General features: G+C 43.3%; 1 protein-coding gene across 2 annotated transcripts; it reads left to right on the plus strand.

Annotated features, from left to right (window-relative positions):
• Nucleotides 1-120: 120 nt before the first annotated feature.
• On the plus strand, nucleotides 121-16,095 carry ehmt2 (euchromatic histone-lysine N-methyltransferase 2). 2 transcript variants are annotated; one of them, XM_069681057.1, is made up of 28 exons: nucleotides 121-160; nucleotides 1,605-1,674; nucleotides 1,807-1,965; nucleotides 2,228-2,505; nucleotides 2,671-2,740; nucleotides 2,866-2,948; nucleotides 3,048-3,188; nucleotides 3,304-3,375; nucleotides 4,806-4,911; nucleotides 6,638-6,724; nucleotides 7,642-7,778; nucleotides 7,933-8,076; nucleotides 8,992-9,314; nucleotides 9,475-9,714; nucleotides 9,860-9,942; nucleotides 10,111-10,217; nucleotides 10,428-10,550; nucleotides 10,649-10,750; nucleotides 11,158-11,262; nucleotides 11,882-12,054; nucleotides 12,626-12,793; nucleotides 12,875-13,019; nucleotides 13,107-13,184; nucleotides 13,394-13,509; nucleotides 13,597-13,683; nucleotides 13,764-13,842; nucleotides 15,146-15,321; nucleotides 15,482-16,095. In XM_069681057.1, the coding sequence occupies exons 1-28, from the start codon at nucleotides 134-136 to the stop codon at nucleotides 15,660-15,662; spliced, it is 3,660 nt and encodes a 1,219-aa protein (XP_069537158.1). In that variant the 5' UTR covers nucleotides 121-133; the 3' UTR covers nucleotides 15,663-16,095. The 2 variants fall into 2 exon arrangements, with proteins under 2 accessions (XP_069537158.1, XP_069537159.1); XM_069681058.1 differs by having other exon boundaries at nucleotides 11,900-12,054.
• Nucleotides 16,096-16,441: the final 346 nt, after the last annotated feature.

A 16,441-nucleotide genomic window follows, 5' to 3' on the forward strand; every position in this document is an offset into this window, starting at 1 on the left:
GCTGTAAAATCATAGTACGCACGCTGACTTCTGATCAGCGGTTCCCAAACAAATCAATGGACACGCAGGGCGGGGGCGGGGCTCCGGTGATGACGCAAGCACGTTCATATACGTTTAGTGCTTGCCGTGAAACATGTCGGCATCTGAGACAACGACAAAGGTAGCAAACCCATTGCAACACAAAATTACATTCTACTCTAATTGATTTTTGTCTAGCCTCTTGGAAACGTGTTAGCATTCACGGCAAAAGCAGGGCATCTAAGCAACAGTCTGCCACAATGCAAAATGTCTTTATTTGTAGATTACAACAGCTCTTTGTTGTAAACTATGCTACACTGCTAGCCACTTTAGCATCCAGCAGTTATGTGTAAACTGAACTAAACGCTCTTAAATTTGATTTTGTTTTATTTTTATCTCGGTATCTTGACTGTTTATGTCATTGCTTGGGCATCGCTTTGCGTTGTTTGTACTGTGTTAAGAGGTGTTTGTAGAGTTTGTTCAATTTAGACCAATTTCATGAGCAACTGTTACCAACTGACATTTTTACACTGTGGTAGTAATGAGGTTATTATATGGAAAGTGAAGCTTAAGCAGCTAATAATCTAAATTGCCGTTTTCTTTTATGTACTATTGATGGCGAAATTGGCTTGCTTTGGTTAGTGTAGAAGACATGAATGGGTTGATTGACTGATGGCGGTACTTGACGTAGCACCGGAGGCGATCAGCCATTGGTTGACAGGTTTATTTTGGAGAGTAGAAGGCGGAAGTTAGTCACTTAAACGCAGTAAATAGAACTATGGTGATTATAAACACATAGATGTCAACATGAGGATGCTTGCTGGATAGTACTTATATGAGGCAAGTTTCAAGTCATGCTTTTCCACACAGTTAGGGTTAGTACCGCGTATATTGTCAACCATGCTGATTTACACTTAACCAAATAAATCATCTTTTGTTCAGTGATATGTGGCATTTACCTTTTTAAGGACAAAAGTTAGTATAAATCTTGTTAAATAGGAAATATGTTGACACTTGCAGTATGTTCAGAGAATCAGAATCAAGTTGATTACAAAGGAGTTTATCACATACAAGGAATTTGCTTTGATATTTTTGTGCGTAACAATAAATGTAGAACAATTTTTACAAGTTTAAAAAGTTTAAAAAGAAGGAATGGCAATACATTCACTATAAGAAAGACGTAGAGCCTGACTGATATATAAATATCAACATATTTGTTTTCCAACAGGGGTGGACTATGTCCGTCAAATTGGCCTATAAGGATGCCCAGAGTGGAACATTGCCAAAGACTATATAGTTGTTGTTGTTTTTAAATAATAGCTCATGAAACCTGCTGGGTTCATTTTCAGCCAATACATTTTAACTTTGAACTTTTTCAAACTTTTGAACACTTTTTTTTTTTCATCTCTTAAATTAATGTCAGTGTCAAAAAGGCCATATCAGTCAGCCTCTTGATCTGGAGTTTGAGTGCTACTGTGTGAACTGAAGAGAATACATAGATCCAGTAGTCTTAACTCCTGGAAAGGATGGAAAGGACAAATAAATACATTCTCAGATTACATTTCCTTCTACTTGTTATTTCTCAGGAGCCTCCCGGAGGAAATGACTCAGAAACACCAGCGGAGTCAGTAGCTGGACCAAGTCATGTAAATGAAGGTATGACTACAGCCATTATACAAGAAGATATACTTATATTAGAAATCTCTGCATTTCAAAATTAAACAGAATTCATGTGTCAACTGTGAGTAGTGCTTGTGAAAGCTCACTGAGTCCTCTAAACCCTTCCAGATAATGCAGCCACCACAGCTGCTGTTGCCAAAAAGACAGAGCCCATGGGTGGTATGGCATCCAGGTTGTTATCTCAGCAGCCTGGGAAGGACTCGTCAAGAGCTGGAGAGGAGGGAGAGAAGAGGTCACCTGCTTCCTCTCCAAACAAACCTGCTGCAGGTAAGGCCTGGATCCAGTCAGTTTTCATCAAACTTGCTGACAAGACAGTGTTCTGTTTGAGTTACCCAACATGACCTGTCTTGAGGGATTAAAACAGTTAGTAAAATCAGAAAGGAAAGCTAGAAAAATAAGACTGCACATGATATTTAATAGTTATAAACCTTATTATTCTACATGATATTTTAAGTGTTTGAATATATATATTTTCAAGTATTTTTCAGGTGGTTCACCAGTAATTATTGGTTAATTCTCCCTCTTACAGGACACGCAGCAAAGTCCCTGCCATCAATGTCAGCTTCTTCTTCGTCCTCCTCTCCGTCCACGTCTTTAACGTTGTCCCCTGGCCGAGCAAAGATGAGCGTTTCCGGACCTGGCAGCAGTAAATCCATCCCGGTACCTGCTCCTTCATCGTCCTCTTCCTCCTCCTCCTCCTCCTCCTCCTCCTCTTCTGCAAAGGCTTCCTCATCTCCCTCTGTGTCGCCTGCCCCACCAAAGATCCATCGGGCCCGCAAGACCATGAACAGGCCTCCATTAGGGCAGGTGAGCCTAAAGCAGCTCCAGCGAGTAGTTGGCTTAATATCCATTTTGTAAACATTAAATCAAATGAGTTACTCGGCCTTGCTTTTTGTTTGGTGTTCAAATTTTCATTATTACATCAGTGATTCTTGAAGCTGATAATCGATCACTGTATCTTTTTTGTTATAGATGAGCAACTTTGAGTCGCCTGTCGCACCATCAGGATCCTCCGTCGGCCTTTCCACTGACTCTGAAACATGTAAGGGGCTATAGCATACTCACTGTAATAAGTATTTGACTTTGTGAAATGATCAAATTGCCATTGATGCCTTCTTTGAGTTAAAACGTCTTCGAGTTTATCATTCATTTTTTGTGTTTGATTAGCTGCAAAAAGGAGAAAACTGGACCACTTATCTGACAGCGCACCTGAGAAGTCCGAGAATGTTCCAGACAACGCTCAAACTGTGGTAAGATTATATGTTTGCAGCTTTATTATTATACTTAATTATCTAATAAAGGTTGTTGCTAATGTGTTGTCTGCTCTGATTTACTTCTTGAAAACTCAGGAAGAAACGTTGGTCCATAAAAAGGTGGAGCCTGTCACCAAAACTGCACCGGAGAAGAGCAACGGCAGTGTGGTGAAGTCGGAGGAGGAGGCAGCTGAGAATGTTCAGATTTCCAGTCCGTCCAAACGAGTTTCAGAAAAGGTCTGAGGCTGAATTTTACTTGCTATCCATTAAAAAAAAGATCACCTATTGTCAACAAATTCACTTAATATCGAGTATGATGCTAAAGTTGTATTTCCTTTTGTTTCTTTCATAGTCTGAAGATGGTGAGGCGGAAAGAAGGCAGCCCACGAAAGACACAGAGGGGTCAGTGAACATATCAGATCATGTGAGTGATTCTAACTATCGTACTAGCTTAATGTATTACTTTCTTATCTAGTTATAAATACAGTAGTCTCATACTTGACGCTGTAGCTGCCGCCGTACCCAAATAACCTCATTGGCCAAGGAAAACTAGCTTATTATTGTCGTACAAAGTTCTCTCTCTTCTTATTTCTGTTTTTATTTCACTTTCTCACATTTCATTGGTCTTTTCTAAGAATTTCAAAACTTGAAAAACAAGACTGTACACTTGGGGGAAAAAAAATCTTAAAAAAATAAAACAAGAAAATTAGCATGTGGTGGTTATGCTGATGAGCAACTTCATGTGCAAGGACAAAAAAGTTTAAAAAAAAAAAAGTTAATTAATTTTATGCTGTTGGTGCCTCATTTTTTTTTTTACATCTCATTAAACCAAGTTAAAAGCAAGAATTAAAAAGCTGTAGTCGGGTCATTTATGTTCTGAGAAGACGGTGCTAACAAGGATGGAGTCCCGCTTGAACATAATGGTAGATGCAACACTGAGTGCACCATCAAGTTTCAAAGTAAAGTCCCGTTCCCACTGGTCAAACAACACCCGGTTTTTTGCTTCTTGTGAAAGGTTACCCTCGGCATTCAGACCCAGGTCAAATGACTTCGCCCCCTTTCCGGCGCGATGATCTGCTCCGTTGGTAGCTTCTGCGACTCCTTGTCATCTCAGCTACAAATACTGCCCGTCGGCATCAAAGCAGCGCTCGAACATCGTTCCAAATTTGTCAGGGCCGAGTTTGAAAGACTGAACGAGTAATAGATTCAATAAAAACCTAACCACCGTAACATCTTCTTTGGCCTCCATGCTGCTTACCAAAGAGTATAACTTAAGTTCTTTGTGCATACTACTGTTTACTAACCCTGTTTCCGGTGCGTTTGTGACGCAGCTGAAAAGAGACCGAAAGCAGTATACTCCACTGGCAATGGGAAAAGAGGCAATTGGCATGTATTAGCGGGTCTAAAAAACCTGCGCTAATGTTGGTGGGAGAGGGATATTACTAACTCCTGTTTGAAGGTGCCCTGTGGAGTTCTTCTGTAAACCCAGTTTTGTTTAAATTCACTGTTATCCCCGAATTCCATCAGTGTACCTTTAAGGTCTGACCAGCAGGTTAAGTGCATTTCTTTTCTTTTTTTTTGTCTAACAGTAGAGTTGCTTGAAAACAGCTGCATGAATGTGTTTATCCTGCAGTGCCTTTGGAATCACGAGCATGGTTACTATGGAAACAAATGGTGGACACAGTTGTAAAACATTAGTTGTAAAAGTGGTCAAAACAACACAGGACGCCTTTGACAACTCTGTTTTTGCTGTTATTAAGTAGGCAGTCACTCTTGAAGTTGTTTTCAAAGACATTTCTACCCGTCACAGTTATCACATGTTTTTTTAATTGACACCAAATTTGTCCCCTGCAGAGTTCAGAGTCTGAGACGCAGAGAGCCGTCCTGCGCAGACGTGACAGCGAGGAGTCTTCACACGACAAAGAGAGAAGAACAGCGGATGTGGCGGAACCGGTCACAGGTGAGTAACATCAGTACCTTTAAAAAAAAAAAAGAAACAAGCGTCTCCTTAGATTCCCAACAGTGAATCGTGATTTTCTTGATCGACACCTCTATAAAGGAATATTGATCCAAATTTAAAATACATTGTGCCAGTTTCAGCCCCCTCGACCTAAATCACCACTGGTGCAGTCACATAATGAGCCTAATTAACATCACCTGTGTCTAATCAAGGTGTGACAAGTGACTGTCGCTGAAACCGTCCACTGCTGTGCCAATATCGTGAAAGTTAAGGCATCACGATGGTACGGCAACACTCCAAACAAATTAAGGACAAGATTATTTTGAGGCACCGATCAGGGGAAGGATACTTGAAAATTTCCAAGGCGCTGGATATTTCTCGGAGCACGGTTAGGAATGTCGTCAGAAAATGGAAGGAATACAGCACGATTGTAAAAGTGCAAAGCGCAAGCTCTCCTCAGAAAACGATTATCATTGCAACAGAGGATGTCAAGAGGGAGACCACCGAGAGGTCTACAGAGACACCAGAGGGGTTTCAGAATTTGTGGACGGACGGATGTTTGTTCCCCTCCCAGTCTCTGTGCACCTGGATAGATGAGCAGGGACAGCACGTACAAAATGTAATGACACGTGCACGGCTGATACAGGAGTGTCCACAAACTCTCGAGGCTGTATTTGATGCCAAAGGTAACAATTTTAAATGCTGATTTGAGGGGCGGAATCATTTTGCTCATCTTTTTTCCCCCTGTAGATTTCTCTTTAATTTTATTAAGCCGTGGATCAGTGAAGAGAAAGGGATTGTTCGATTTTAAAAGGGATGCACGATATCATCTCCACGTTATCAGTATCTGCAGATAATGGTTTGAAAATGACATATCGGCATCGGCTGATGTGTCATTTTCTTGCCGATAAAATTAATTCTGCCTAAATTCTTCGATGATTCCCTAAAAAGCATGACGTAATGCAACCACATTAACTTGGCGCGAGTGTGCGTGCACTGTATTAGGTTATTTCAGCATCTGCCAGTGGTCCACTACGATAAGAGTAGGCATGATATCAATTCCACTACAGGGGAGACTTGATGTTCTCTGCAATTAGGTGGGGGAAAAACACATGTCTAATATAATCGGTATGGCAATCGGCAAAAAGGGTTGGAAAATATCGGCATATCGGCAAAAAATCCAATATCGTGGTGCATCCCTACAAACTTGGTATTTAGTGTGAAAAATGCCTTCAGTTGTTGACGAGCCAACAACAGCCAAAGCTGCAAAATCCTGTGTTCTTACGACCGTCGGCATCGTCATTCGTCAGAGCTGTTGGCCAGAATGACCTACAGGCTGTTTCAGCTTGCATCTCTCGTCTCCGCCTTCCTTTGCATTGGAAAAAAACTACAAAAATGGCATCCCAAGATATATAAATGCAGACCTCAAGGACGAGAATATATTTAACCGAGTTTCAGCTGAGCCGTATTTATTCAAGCAGAGTTTATAGCTGAAGAAGTTAAGAGATGCTGCTTGTGTGCAAAGCATTCTGGGACATGTAAGGCAAGTTTATTTATATAGCACATTTTAGCAACAAGACCGTTAAAAGTGTTTTACACAGGACAACAAGAGCAAAGAAACACATTTTAAAACACAAATGTCCTGTCATAGGTTATCAGGAAAAAGCAGCATTGATTAAACTGCAAACTGCGTTTTCTCACGGCCGCTCTTGTCGTTTCATTTCAGCTGAAAGGTCCGCTGAGTACACAGAGGTTCCCTTGGGTGCTCTCGACATCGCTGCTGCTGACAGTCTGACTCTTTCTCCTCATCATGGTGGGTTCATGATTTTTACACACCATTGTGATCAAATTAGTTTGAAAATACGATGCTTAGCTGTCCTCTTTGTTATCGATTTCTTCATAATCCTGCTAGCACGAAACAGAAACAAGATTTAGGAGGATTTTTAAAAAACTTTTACAACAGTACCGACTGCTTGTAGGGCACCACTGGGCACTTAATTTAGTAGAGCCCTTTTCCCACTTGCCAAAAAACCCGCTAACATCCAGCTTTTTTGCTTAGTGTAGTAGACCCGGGTAATTATCGCCTCGGCTCCCATCGGCATTGATGGGAACAAAGGTCGACACGCTAATCTCCGCCCCCTTTCCGGCGCGATGCTTTGCTCCGTTGGTAACTTCTGCGACTCCTTGTCATCTCGGCTACAAATTCCGCCCGTCTCCGTCCGAGCAGCGCTCGAACATCGTTCCAAATTTGTCGGCGCCGAGTTTGATACACAGACTGAATGAGTAATGGATACAATAAAGACCTAACCACCCTAACCCTGTCTCCGACGCGTTTGTGATGTCAGGCGGTGATGCAGCAGTAAAGAGACCGACAGGAGTATACTTCACTGGCAATGGGAAAAGAGACAATCTGCATTTAGCGGGTCTTCCCGGGTCTGAAAAACCTGCGTCAACGCGCTGATTCCGGTGGGAAAGGGGTATATGTGAACAGCTAACAGCAGAGTTATACTGAACCTTTTGCTGAGTTATGTAAGAAAGTAAACGTACCTGTTCCTAGTACGTCCATGCCTGACACCCTTTCATACCAAGAAACTCTACAATTCCTTCAATGACAACCTTGTTACACATGTGCACACACCAAGACAAACTTCTCCCCCTCTTACCTTCATTAAAAAGCTAAGATTTCCCCACGCTACATCATAATCAAACCTTTCTCTCCCGCCTCCGCAGAAGGGAGCGATGCAGGAGACACGGAGCGGCTGGAGGAGCTTCCTCTCTGCAGCTGCAGGATGGAGGCTCCTCGGGTGGACAGCACCAGCCAGCGCGCCAGCAGACAGTGCATGGCCACCGAGAGCGTCAATGGAGAGGTCAGTCCGCCTTGGCTGTTTGGATTCTGTGTGTAGAAACTGCAGGTGCATGTTTTAGTTTGAAATGAGTGCCAATATGTGCACATAGGAAAAATAAAGCTTGGTATTGTCTGTGAGACTTCAGAGCTCACTTTCCTTTAACTGTGTTCTTCAGCTGAGGGCCTGTATCAGCCGGACCATAAAGGGGGAGACGATGAGGCCGTCCAGCCGGGTGCCCCTCATGGTTCTCTGTGACGTCCATCGCTCACACATGGTCAAACACCACTGCTGTCCTGGCTGTGGATACTTCTGCATCGCGGTGAGGCTTCTGTCTCCTCCTCTTTCTCCTCCTTGATATCCTCCTTTCTTCTCCTCTTTCTCCTCCTTGATATCCTCCTTTCTTCTACTCCTTGATATCCTCCTTTCTTCTCCTTTTTCTCCTTCTTGATATCCTTTCTCCTCCTAGATATCCTTCTTTCCTCTCCTCTTTCTCCTCCTTGATATCCTACTTTCTTCTCCTTTTCTCCTTCTTGATATCCTCCTTTCTTTTCCTCTTTCTCCTCCTTGATATCCTCCTTTCTTCTCCTTTTTCTCCTTCTTGATATCCTTTCTCCTCCTAGATATCCTTCTTTCCTCTCCTCTTTCTCCTCCTTGATATCCTACTTTCTTCTCCTTTTCTCCTTCTTGATATCCTCCTTTCTTTTCCTCTTTCTCCTCCTTGATATCCTCCTTTCTTCTCCTCTTTCTCCTCCTTGATATCCTCCTTTCTACTCCTCTTTCTCCTCCTTGATATCCTCCTTTCTTCTCTTCTTTTCTCTCCTTGACATCCTCCTTTCTTCTCCTCTTTCTCCTCCTTGATATCCTCCTTTCTACTCCTCTTTCTCATCCTTTGTATCCTCCTTTCTTCTCCTCTTTCTCCTCCTTTGTATCCTCGTTGATATCCTCCTTTCTTCTCCTCTTTCTCCTCCTTCATATCCTCCTTTCTTCTCCTCTTTCTCCTCCTTGATATCCTCCTTTCTTCTCCTCTTTCTCCTCCTTTGTATCCTCCTTTCTTCTCCTCTTTCTCCTCCTTGATATCCTCCTTTCTTCGCGTACGTCTCCATCTATGTATTGCTTTTTCTCCTTAGCTTAGCTCCTTCTAATATCTCACTTTCTCCTCCCTGTTTTCGTTGCTGCTAACCTCCCCTCTTTTCCCTTCTCCTCCTTGATATCTATCCTTCTTCTCCTCTTTCAGGGCACGTTTCTTGAGTGCTGCCCGGACCAGCGCATCGCTCACCGGTTCCACCGGGGCTGCGTGACGGTGCTGGGAGGTGGACGCAGCAGAGGAAACGGCGGTGGTATGATATTCTGTCCCCACTGCGGGGAAGATGCCTCCGAGGCCCAGGAGGTCACCATCCCCTCCTTCAGCTCGGCCACGACCTCCGCCACCACTGTCGTCACCATGTCGGCCTCTTCCACCACCACCCCGTCTCTGCCTCCTTCCGCCCCCACGGCGCCCTCTCTCACAGCCTCAACGGGAGGGATGAAGGACGGGAAGATGCCTGAAAGGCCTGTCAGGTAAGACAATCTCTCCATGATGTGCATATCCATGGAGTTCTGTTTGTGCATGTGTGTATTTCAGGCCTATGTGTGTGTAGCATGTTTGTACTAACAGAGTGAAACTTGAATCTCCCCTCGGGTATTAATAAAGTATCTCTCCTCTCTTCTTCTCTTCCAGCGCTCGTATGCGCAGCCACGGTTCGGTAAAACCGGCCGTGGAGCAGCAGCAGCAGCAGCCCCCGCAGCCTGTAGCATCTGCAACAACTGCAGCCACGGCCCCCCAAACAGAGGAGGGCGTGGACAGCGTGGGGCCCTCGCTCTGTATGCCTAACGGGAAACCCATCAGCCCCAGCGCACTTCCACCTGGGCCCAGCAGGGCGTCGCTGCAGAAGGCCATCCTCACACAGGACACAGAGAGGTTCCAGTTTAGATTCGTTTTTTTTAAGTGGACATTTATTTTCTTAATCATCTAAATGTGTAGTTTTTCTTCGTTTTATCTCTTCCCTTGTAAATTAAACAACTTTTGCTGGACATCAGAACAAACTGTTGACTGTTTTTTCCAGGAAGAAGAAACTGAGGTTCCACCCGCGCCAGCTTTACCCCGCTGCCAAACAGGGAGAGGTGCAGAGAGTTCTGCTCATGCTGAGTGAGTGGCAGAAATACAACATGTCTGCATAACATAAGAAGCTCATCGTGCAACTTATTTAACAAGCACTTTCTGGAAGACATTATTGCTTTTTGTTCACTTGCTCTTGGCTGCTGAAACATTTGTAACACATCTGTGTGTGTGTGTTCATGTTTGTGTGTGTCACAGTGGAGGGCATAGATCCAACATACCAGCCTGACTCTCAGAACAGGCGATCTGCTCTACATGCTGCCGCTCAGAGAGGCTTGCTGGAGGTCTGCTACATACTGGTTCAGGTGAGATAGTCAGCTTCTCTCTTGGTATTTTCTATGATTAGAGCACGTGCTTAAAGCTGCAGCTTCCTCTGCTTTAACTTTGGAAACAGTAGCGATAGATAAATGGCGTTGATGGTCAACACAGTGATAATTGTTCTGTGTGTTTATTAGGGCTTAAACAATCCTCGTCCTGAGCTTTACATTAATAATTGTTTGATTGCGCACCAACAGGCCGGCGCTCAGGTGGAAGCCCAGGACAAGGACCTGAGGACGCCTCTGCTGGAAGCGATCATCAACAATCACATTGAGGTGGCTCACTACCTGGTGCAGAACGGCGCCTGTGTCTATCATGTTGTGAGTACCTGTTTGTGTCAAATAGAAACATCAGTGTGAACCTTTTTCAGGAGTTTGGTTGTTATGGATTTTTTTCTTTCTGTGTCCTTGGTCTGCAGGAGGAGGATGGATACACGGGCCTGCACCACGCAGCCAAGCTGGGAAACCTGGAGATTCTTAACATGCTTCTGGAAACGGGGCAGGTTGATGTAAACGCACAGGTAGAGACAAAACAAAGTTATTTAAAGGGCCTACAAAACTCTCCATATACAGTATATATATATATTTAAAGATTATTTTGGGCCTTTTATGCCTTTAATGATAGAGAGGACAGTGGGTAGTCATGGCAACAGGGGAAGAGAGAGTGGGGGTGGCATGCTGCAAGAGGCCAAGGATGGGCTTTGAACCCAGGGCTGCTGCATCGAGGACTGTGGCCTCTGTACATGGGCCACCAATTTAACTACTTAGCTAAACCAATGCCCCAGAAAACTATATTTGATGTAAAAAAGAATAAGTGATTTGCCAAAGATTTAAAACCTCCTCTGATCAGAACAAAAATCTCTACAAGTAAATGTCTTCATAAAGTATTCATTCCATACATACACGTCTTCCTGTTGGTTCGTTTCAGGACAGCGGCGGCTGGACGCCGATCATCTGGGCTGCGGAGCACAAACACGTCGCTGTGATCAAAGCGCTGCTGAACAGAGGAGCCGATGTCACTATTAATGATAAAGTAAGTCTCTAGATGGGAATGCTGAGGCTCAATGCTTTGCTGAAAACATGACGCATGTCCTCAATGATTCTGAGGACTGTAACCTTCACAGATGCACAATTCCCCTCTTGTAAAGCATACTCAATAGCCTATTGTGTGTATCAGAAAGGTGCTATATAAATGCATTTAATGAATATGTTGATTCTTTTTGGAGGGGGTGCAGAGGCTCATGGGTATTGTAGTATTAAACCATCATTTTATTGTTAAAGCTGCTGTGAGGAACTTTCAGTTTGTGTTGATTTTGGCGCCCCCTGTGGACAAAGCCGTACATCTTATCCCTGATTTTGTCCTGTACGTGCTTAAGTAGTGTTTTTTAACTAAATATCTCACCCTGCTTCCTTTAACAGTCACATGTATCTCTCACTTTAAATTTCTGCCCTGTAAAATGTAAACAAAGGCAGCGTGCAGTTTAAACACTTCGTCTGACATCTAACCCCCACCAGCAGCTTCAGGCATGGAGGAGGAGGGCGTTTGAGGATCCCGCGTCCCCTCTCACTTCACAGCTCTGTTGTCTTGTAACTGATGGCGACAAAATGAATGTAATTGCATGAGAATATTTCAGGTTATTACTTTAAAACAGTCCCCTCTCTCCCCTCAGGAGCTGAATGTGTGTCTCCACTGGGCGGCGTACGCAGGAAACGTGGACATAGCGGAGCTGGTGTTGAACTCCGGCTGTTCCATCGCCTCGGTTAACGTGCACGGAGACACGCCGCTCCACATCGCCGCCAGAGAGGGCTACTTGGAATGTGTTACGTGAGTCAATCATTAGCTTGAGCCTCGTTAAATGCACCAGGTCACCTTGCTTTAACTTGAAGCCATAGAAACCAACTATTGGTGTAACACATGAGGTTTAGCTGTTTTTATTATCTTTGAGACGAGAGGCTCAACAGATCAAAACACTAAAATACAGGTTTGCTGATTTTTGCTCGTTTGATTTTAATGCATCTCTTCAGGGTGTTGCAAGACAACTTAATTTGGGCATGCAGGGAGAGATGTGAGGCAAAGATGCTGCATGAGGGGAAAGTGGCTATTGTTTGGTTTGGCAATTTGTTTCTTACGGAGGAAATAAAAGAAACTTAAGCTACTTGTTTGAGGCATAATTTGTTCAAATCTGAACTAAGAGACACGTGTAGGGATTTAAAAATGAGATGTGGCTTAAAACTACCAGAGAATAAAATCACTGATGTAATAATAACAACCTAAATTAGGTTAAAAATCCAGGCTAAATACACTCTTTGAATCATTACACTCAGCATACCAGTTGCCAAAATATATACAGGATAAAAAGTGCAACTAAAGACACAATTATGATTTTCCTCTGCAGGTTGTTCCTGTCCAGAGGTGCCGACATCGACATTATGAACAGGGAAGGAGACACGCCTCTCACCCTCGCGCGGGCCGACACGCCGGTGTGGGTGGCGCTCCAGATCAACAGGAAGCTCAGACGAGGAATCACCAATCGCATGCTTCGGACTGAAAGGATCATCTGCAGGTGAGGTTTTAATGCGGCCTTGTCTTCACGACAAGATGTTCTTCTTCTCTTGTTGTTTAACTTGATTCTCTTCTGCTCCAGTGACATTGCGCAGGGCTACGAGAACGTACCGATCCCCTGTGTGAACGCGGTGGACGACGAGGGCTGTCCATCAGACTACAAGTATGTGTCGGAAAACTGTGAAACTTCAGCGATGAACATTGACCGCAATATCACACACTTACAGGTAAAATCAATTTAACTGTGTAATCTCATTATCACAGTTTATATCATTTGCATCTAAAAAATGCCTTTTGATTTATCGTTACTTCAGCACTGCAGCTGCACTGACGACTGCTCGTCCAGTAACTGCCTCTGTGGACAGCTCAGTATCCGCTGCTGGTATGACAAGGTAAATACTGTCTCATCCTCACAGAAATCCTGCAGAAATTTACATTGTTTCAACACTGACTCAGGTTCTTAAACTATTATTAGCAGTAATTTCACTGAGGTTTGGTTTGAAAGTGTGTGAGGTCCATGTGGTCTACGAGTAGGATTCATTGGCTGCAGGAGAAACTAAACGAGTGAAACTCATCTCAACTTGTTGTGTACTCTTTCCAGGACCAGCGGCTTCTCCAGGAGTTCAACAAAATCGAGCCTCCACTTATATTTGAATGCAACATGGCGTGTTCCTGTTACCGAACGTGCAAGAACAGGGTGGTGCAGGCAGGCATCAAGTAAGAATCTCAAGTGTAACTCATTCAGTGTAACATTTCTCAACAACATTCAGCTGTTTTAAAATCGTTTCCTCTCCTTCCTCTCAGAGTTCGTCTTCAGCTCTACAGGACGGAGAAGATGGGCTGGGGAGTTCGAGCTCTGCAGGACATTCCTCAGGGAAGCTTCATCTGCGAGTAAGAGAGAGGCATCACAACATTTTCTTTTATATATCAAAGTCATACTGTAGAAATTAAGCTTCCCTGTGTCCACACAGATATGTCGGGGAGCTGATCTCTGACGCCGAGGCAGATGTCAGAGAGGACGACTCCTACCTGTTTGACCTCGACAACAAGGTGAACCTTTTTACTGATGTTTAATTCTTCAGTTTTACTCCTTCTGAAGACCCCCTCCAGCGAAAATCAAGTGTTTAACCTTGTGAACATCTCCATGTGGTGTTCTTCATGTGCTACAAGACATATCAGGGACAACATCAGCAGTCATCTCCATGGCTGGGCCTTTTTAGCTGCAGTGTACCAAGGACAGGCTGAACAACACGTTTTCAGATTGGCAGGTTTGTGACGTCACAAACCTAAGGAGCCAATCCCATTAATGGACGGGGTGACGCTATGCATATCATTATGTGTAACCTATGGCAACCACTTCCACGATGCGCGAGCCAGCTGTAACCGCCATGTAATTTTTTCGTTAACGTTACTACTGCGAATTACTACATTTCAAGCTAGCTATGATTCAACAAGCTGCCACTAAACGATGGCAGAGACGTGTTTTGTTTTCGCGACGGAGGGGGTGGTTGGAAATGTGCATTGTGGGCGGAGCCTATGCAGATAGAGGATTTTTACAAGGTATTGAAACGTATTTTGCAGAAAAAACATATCAGACACAATTTATTATTTCAAGCAGAGCATTTTATATGTCTTAAAACACGACTGGAGCTCGTCTTTAACAATGGTAAAAAGAGATTAATCTGAGGGGGTTAAATAGGCGTGTTTCCCGAGACTTTAAACAGACATTTATGCAGTCGGAACACAAAATTCACCCACAACTGCTGAGCTAGACGACAGCCTCACAGTGTTTTAGCTTACTGCAGACTTTCAGGCAACGTTTTCTTTGGAAAGTGCAGTGTCAGCACTTCTTTATTTGGCAAAAAACCGGACACCTTATTTTTTCCTCCTACCTTCGTATGAGCTATCCACAGTAGCAAGTTTTTGTAGCCTTTCTAGACATTTGGAAAGTTACTGCACTTATGATTTAAACATTTTAAAGATATAAACAAACAAGACCATCCACCTGTGCCATGGAGTCAGGTGTTATTAGAAACACTCATATTGAATTCTTTCATATAAATTGCTCTTTTCTTTTTTTTTCATTTACATACAATGTTTAGTTATTAACTCTGCTGTATTGTGTTTTGTCCTTGTTTTTGGTTAAATAAAGTTTGAGAAAATGAAGAAATTGTAAGTGGCGGACCAGCTAATGACATTGCCATTCATAAAGTGTCACTGCTAACAAGGCAAAAACTGTTTTAAACTCGCACAGCATCAGTGAAACAAGAGAAGGCAGAACACGCCAGATATAGATATATGCGTGAAAAGCAAAAGATTTCTAATACACATTTTCTCTCTGTTTTCTGTAAAGGATGGGGAGGTGTATTGCATCGATGCCCGCTACTATGGCAACATCAGCCGCTTCATCAACCACCTGTGTGACCCAAACCTGATCCCGGTGCGAGTGTTCATGCTGCACCAGGACCTGAGATTCCCGCGCATCGCCTTCTTCAGTTCCAGGGACATCCTCAGCGGACAAGAGCTGGGGTGAGAGCCACGGACGTTTATGATTTCATTCATCTGTTTTTGTCTTTAACCGGCTTATAGTATGTTTTTCTCAGTTCTCTGAAGCTCCTGAAGCCCAATCCAACTATGACTTAAATTAGAAACAATACAAACACTTGACTGACATTTCCTGTGTCTTCAGGTTCGACTATGGAGACCGCTTTTGGGACATTAAGAGCAAGTACTTCACCTGTCAGTGCGGATCAGAGAAATGCAAGCACTCGGCAGAAGCCATCGCCTTGGAGCAGAGCAGGCTGGCTCGACTGGAGGCTTGCCCAGAATCGGGAGCTGACTGTGGGATGAGCATGCTGGGAAACTCTTAAAACATTCACCCATCGGGGCCTTTGTAATATCCATTTTACATGTGCACATGCACCATAAGTGTTTTATCATTTGTAAATGTCTGTGTGATGCATGGTGCTGTTTTTTTTTACTTGAAAACTCTTCTTTTGCCACCTTCTAGTTTATCCCTATAGCAGAGGACACGGGCCTCAACATATTCTCAGACTGTATGATTAAATAGGACAGCAGGCCTCTCTACATACAGTATGTTTTACTGTACATCACTATTTGACACTTTGTGCATTAGAGATAACTGTCATACATTTTCTGTTGTGCCATCAAACGCAAAGCTTTTTTACACAGTGCAGTAATGGGTCAACCATCAGCCCAAACTGGTCTCAGAAACAATAATAATACGGACCTAAGGGATGGTGTTTTTGAAAAGTTATGTTACTTTTATTTTCTTTATTTTTGTACGTATAGTTTTCTTTATGACTCTTAGTGTAATAAATATGCTCATGAGTTGATCTTTGGGCTCTTGTATTAAGTGTGCCATTCTTCTTCTCTTTAATCTGTGCACATATCTTATACAAGTACTGTATACACAGATCAGATATGTTAGTACAGCTCTAACATTTAACTTTTTAGATTGATAGATGACTTCTCTTGGATTCAGGGGAGCTCTCGCAACTGTTGCCTGCTGTTATTTTTGCAATTGTCAGCAGGGGGCATTTACAGGCTGTAACGCAAAGCAAGAGAGATGTACTGTTCAGCCAAAGATTGAAATGAAAGGAAGATGTTCCACTCTTTATTTGATTTG

This window comes from Semicossyphus pulcher, unplaced genomic scaffold, assembly GCF_022749685.1.
Source record: "Semicossyphus pulcher isolate SPU_LCO1_2020_fin unplaced genomic scaffold, fSemPul1.0.p SCAF_5, whole genome shotgun sequence".
NCBI lineage: Eukaryota > Metazoa > Chordata > Actinopteri > Labriformes > Labridae > Semicossyphus > Semicossyphus pulcher.

What these genes read in the sequence shown, in the direction of transcription:
- ehmt2 (XM_069681057.1), top strand. Translation starts at nt 134, where the DNA reads ATGTCGGCATCTGAGACAACGACAAAG. An exon ending in TTCCACTGACTCTGAAACAT is followed by an intron (nt 2,741 to 2,865) that starts GTAAGGGGCTAT and finishes GTGTTTGATTAG; the next exon opens with CTGCAAAAAGGAGAAAACTG. An exon ending in CTCAGCGGACAAGAGCTGGG is followed by an intron (nt 15,322 to 15,481) that starts GTGAGAGCCACG and finishes CTGTGTCTTCAG; the next exon opens with GTTCGACTATGGAGACCGCT.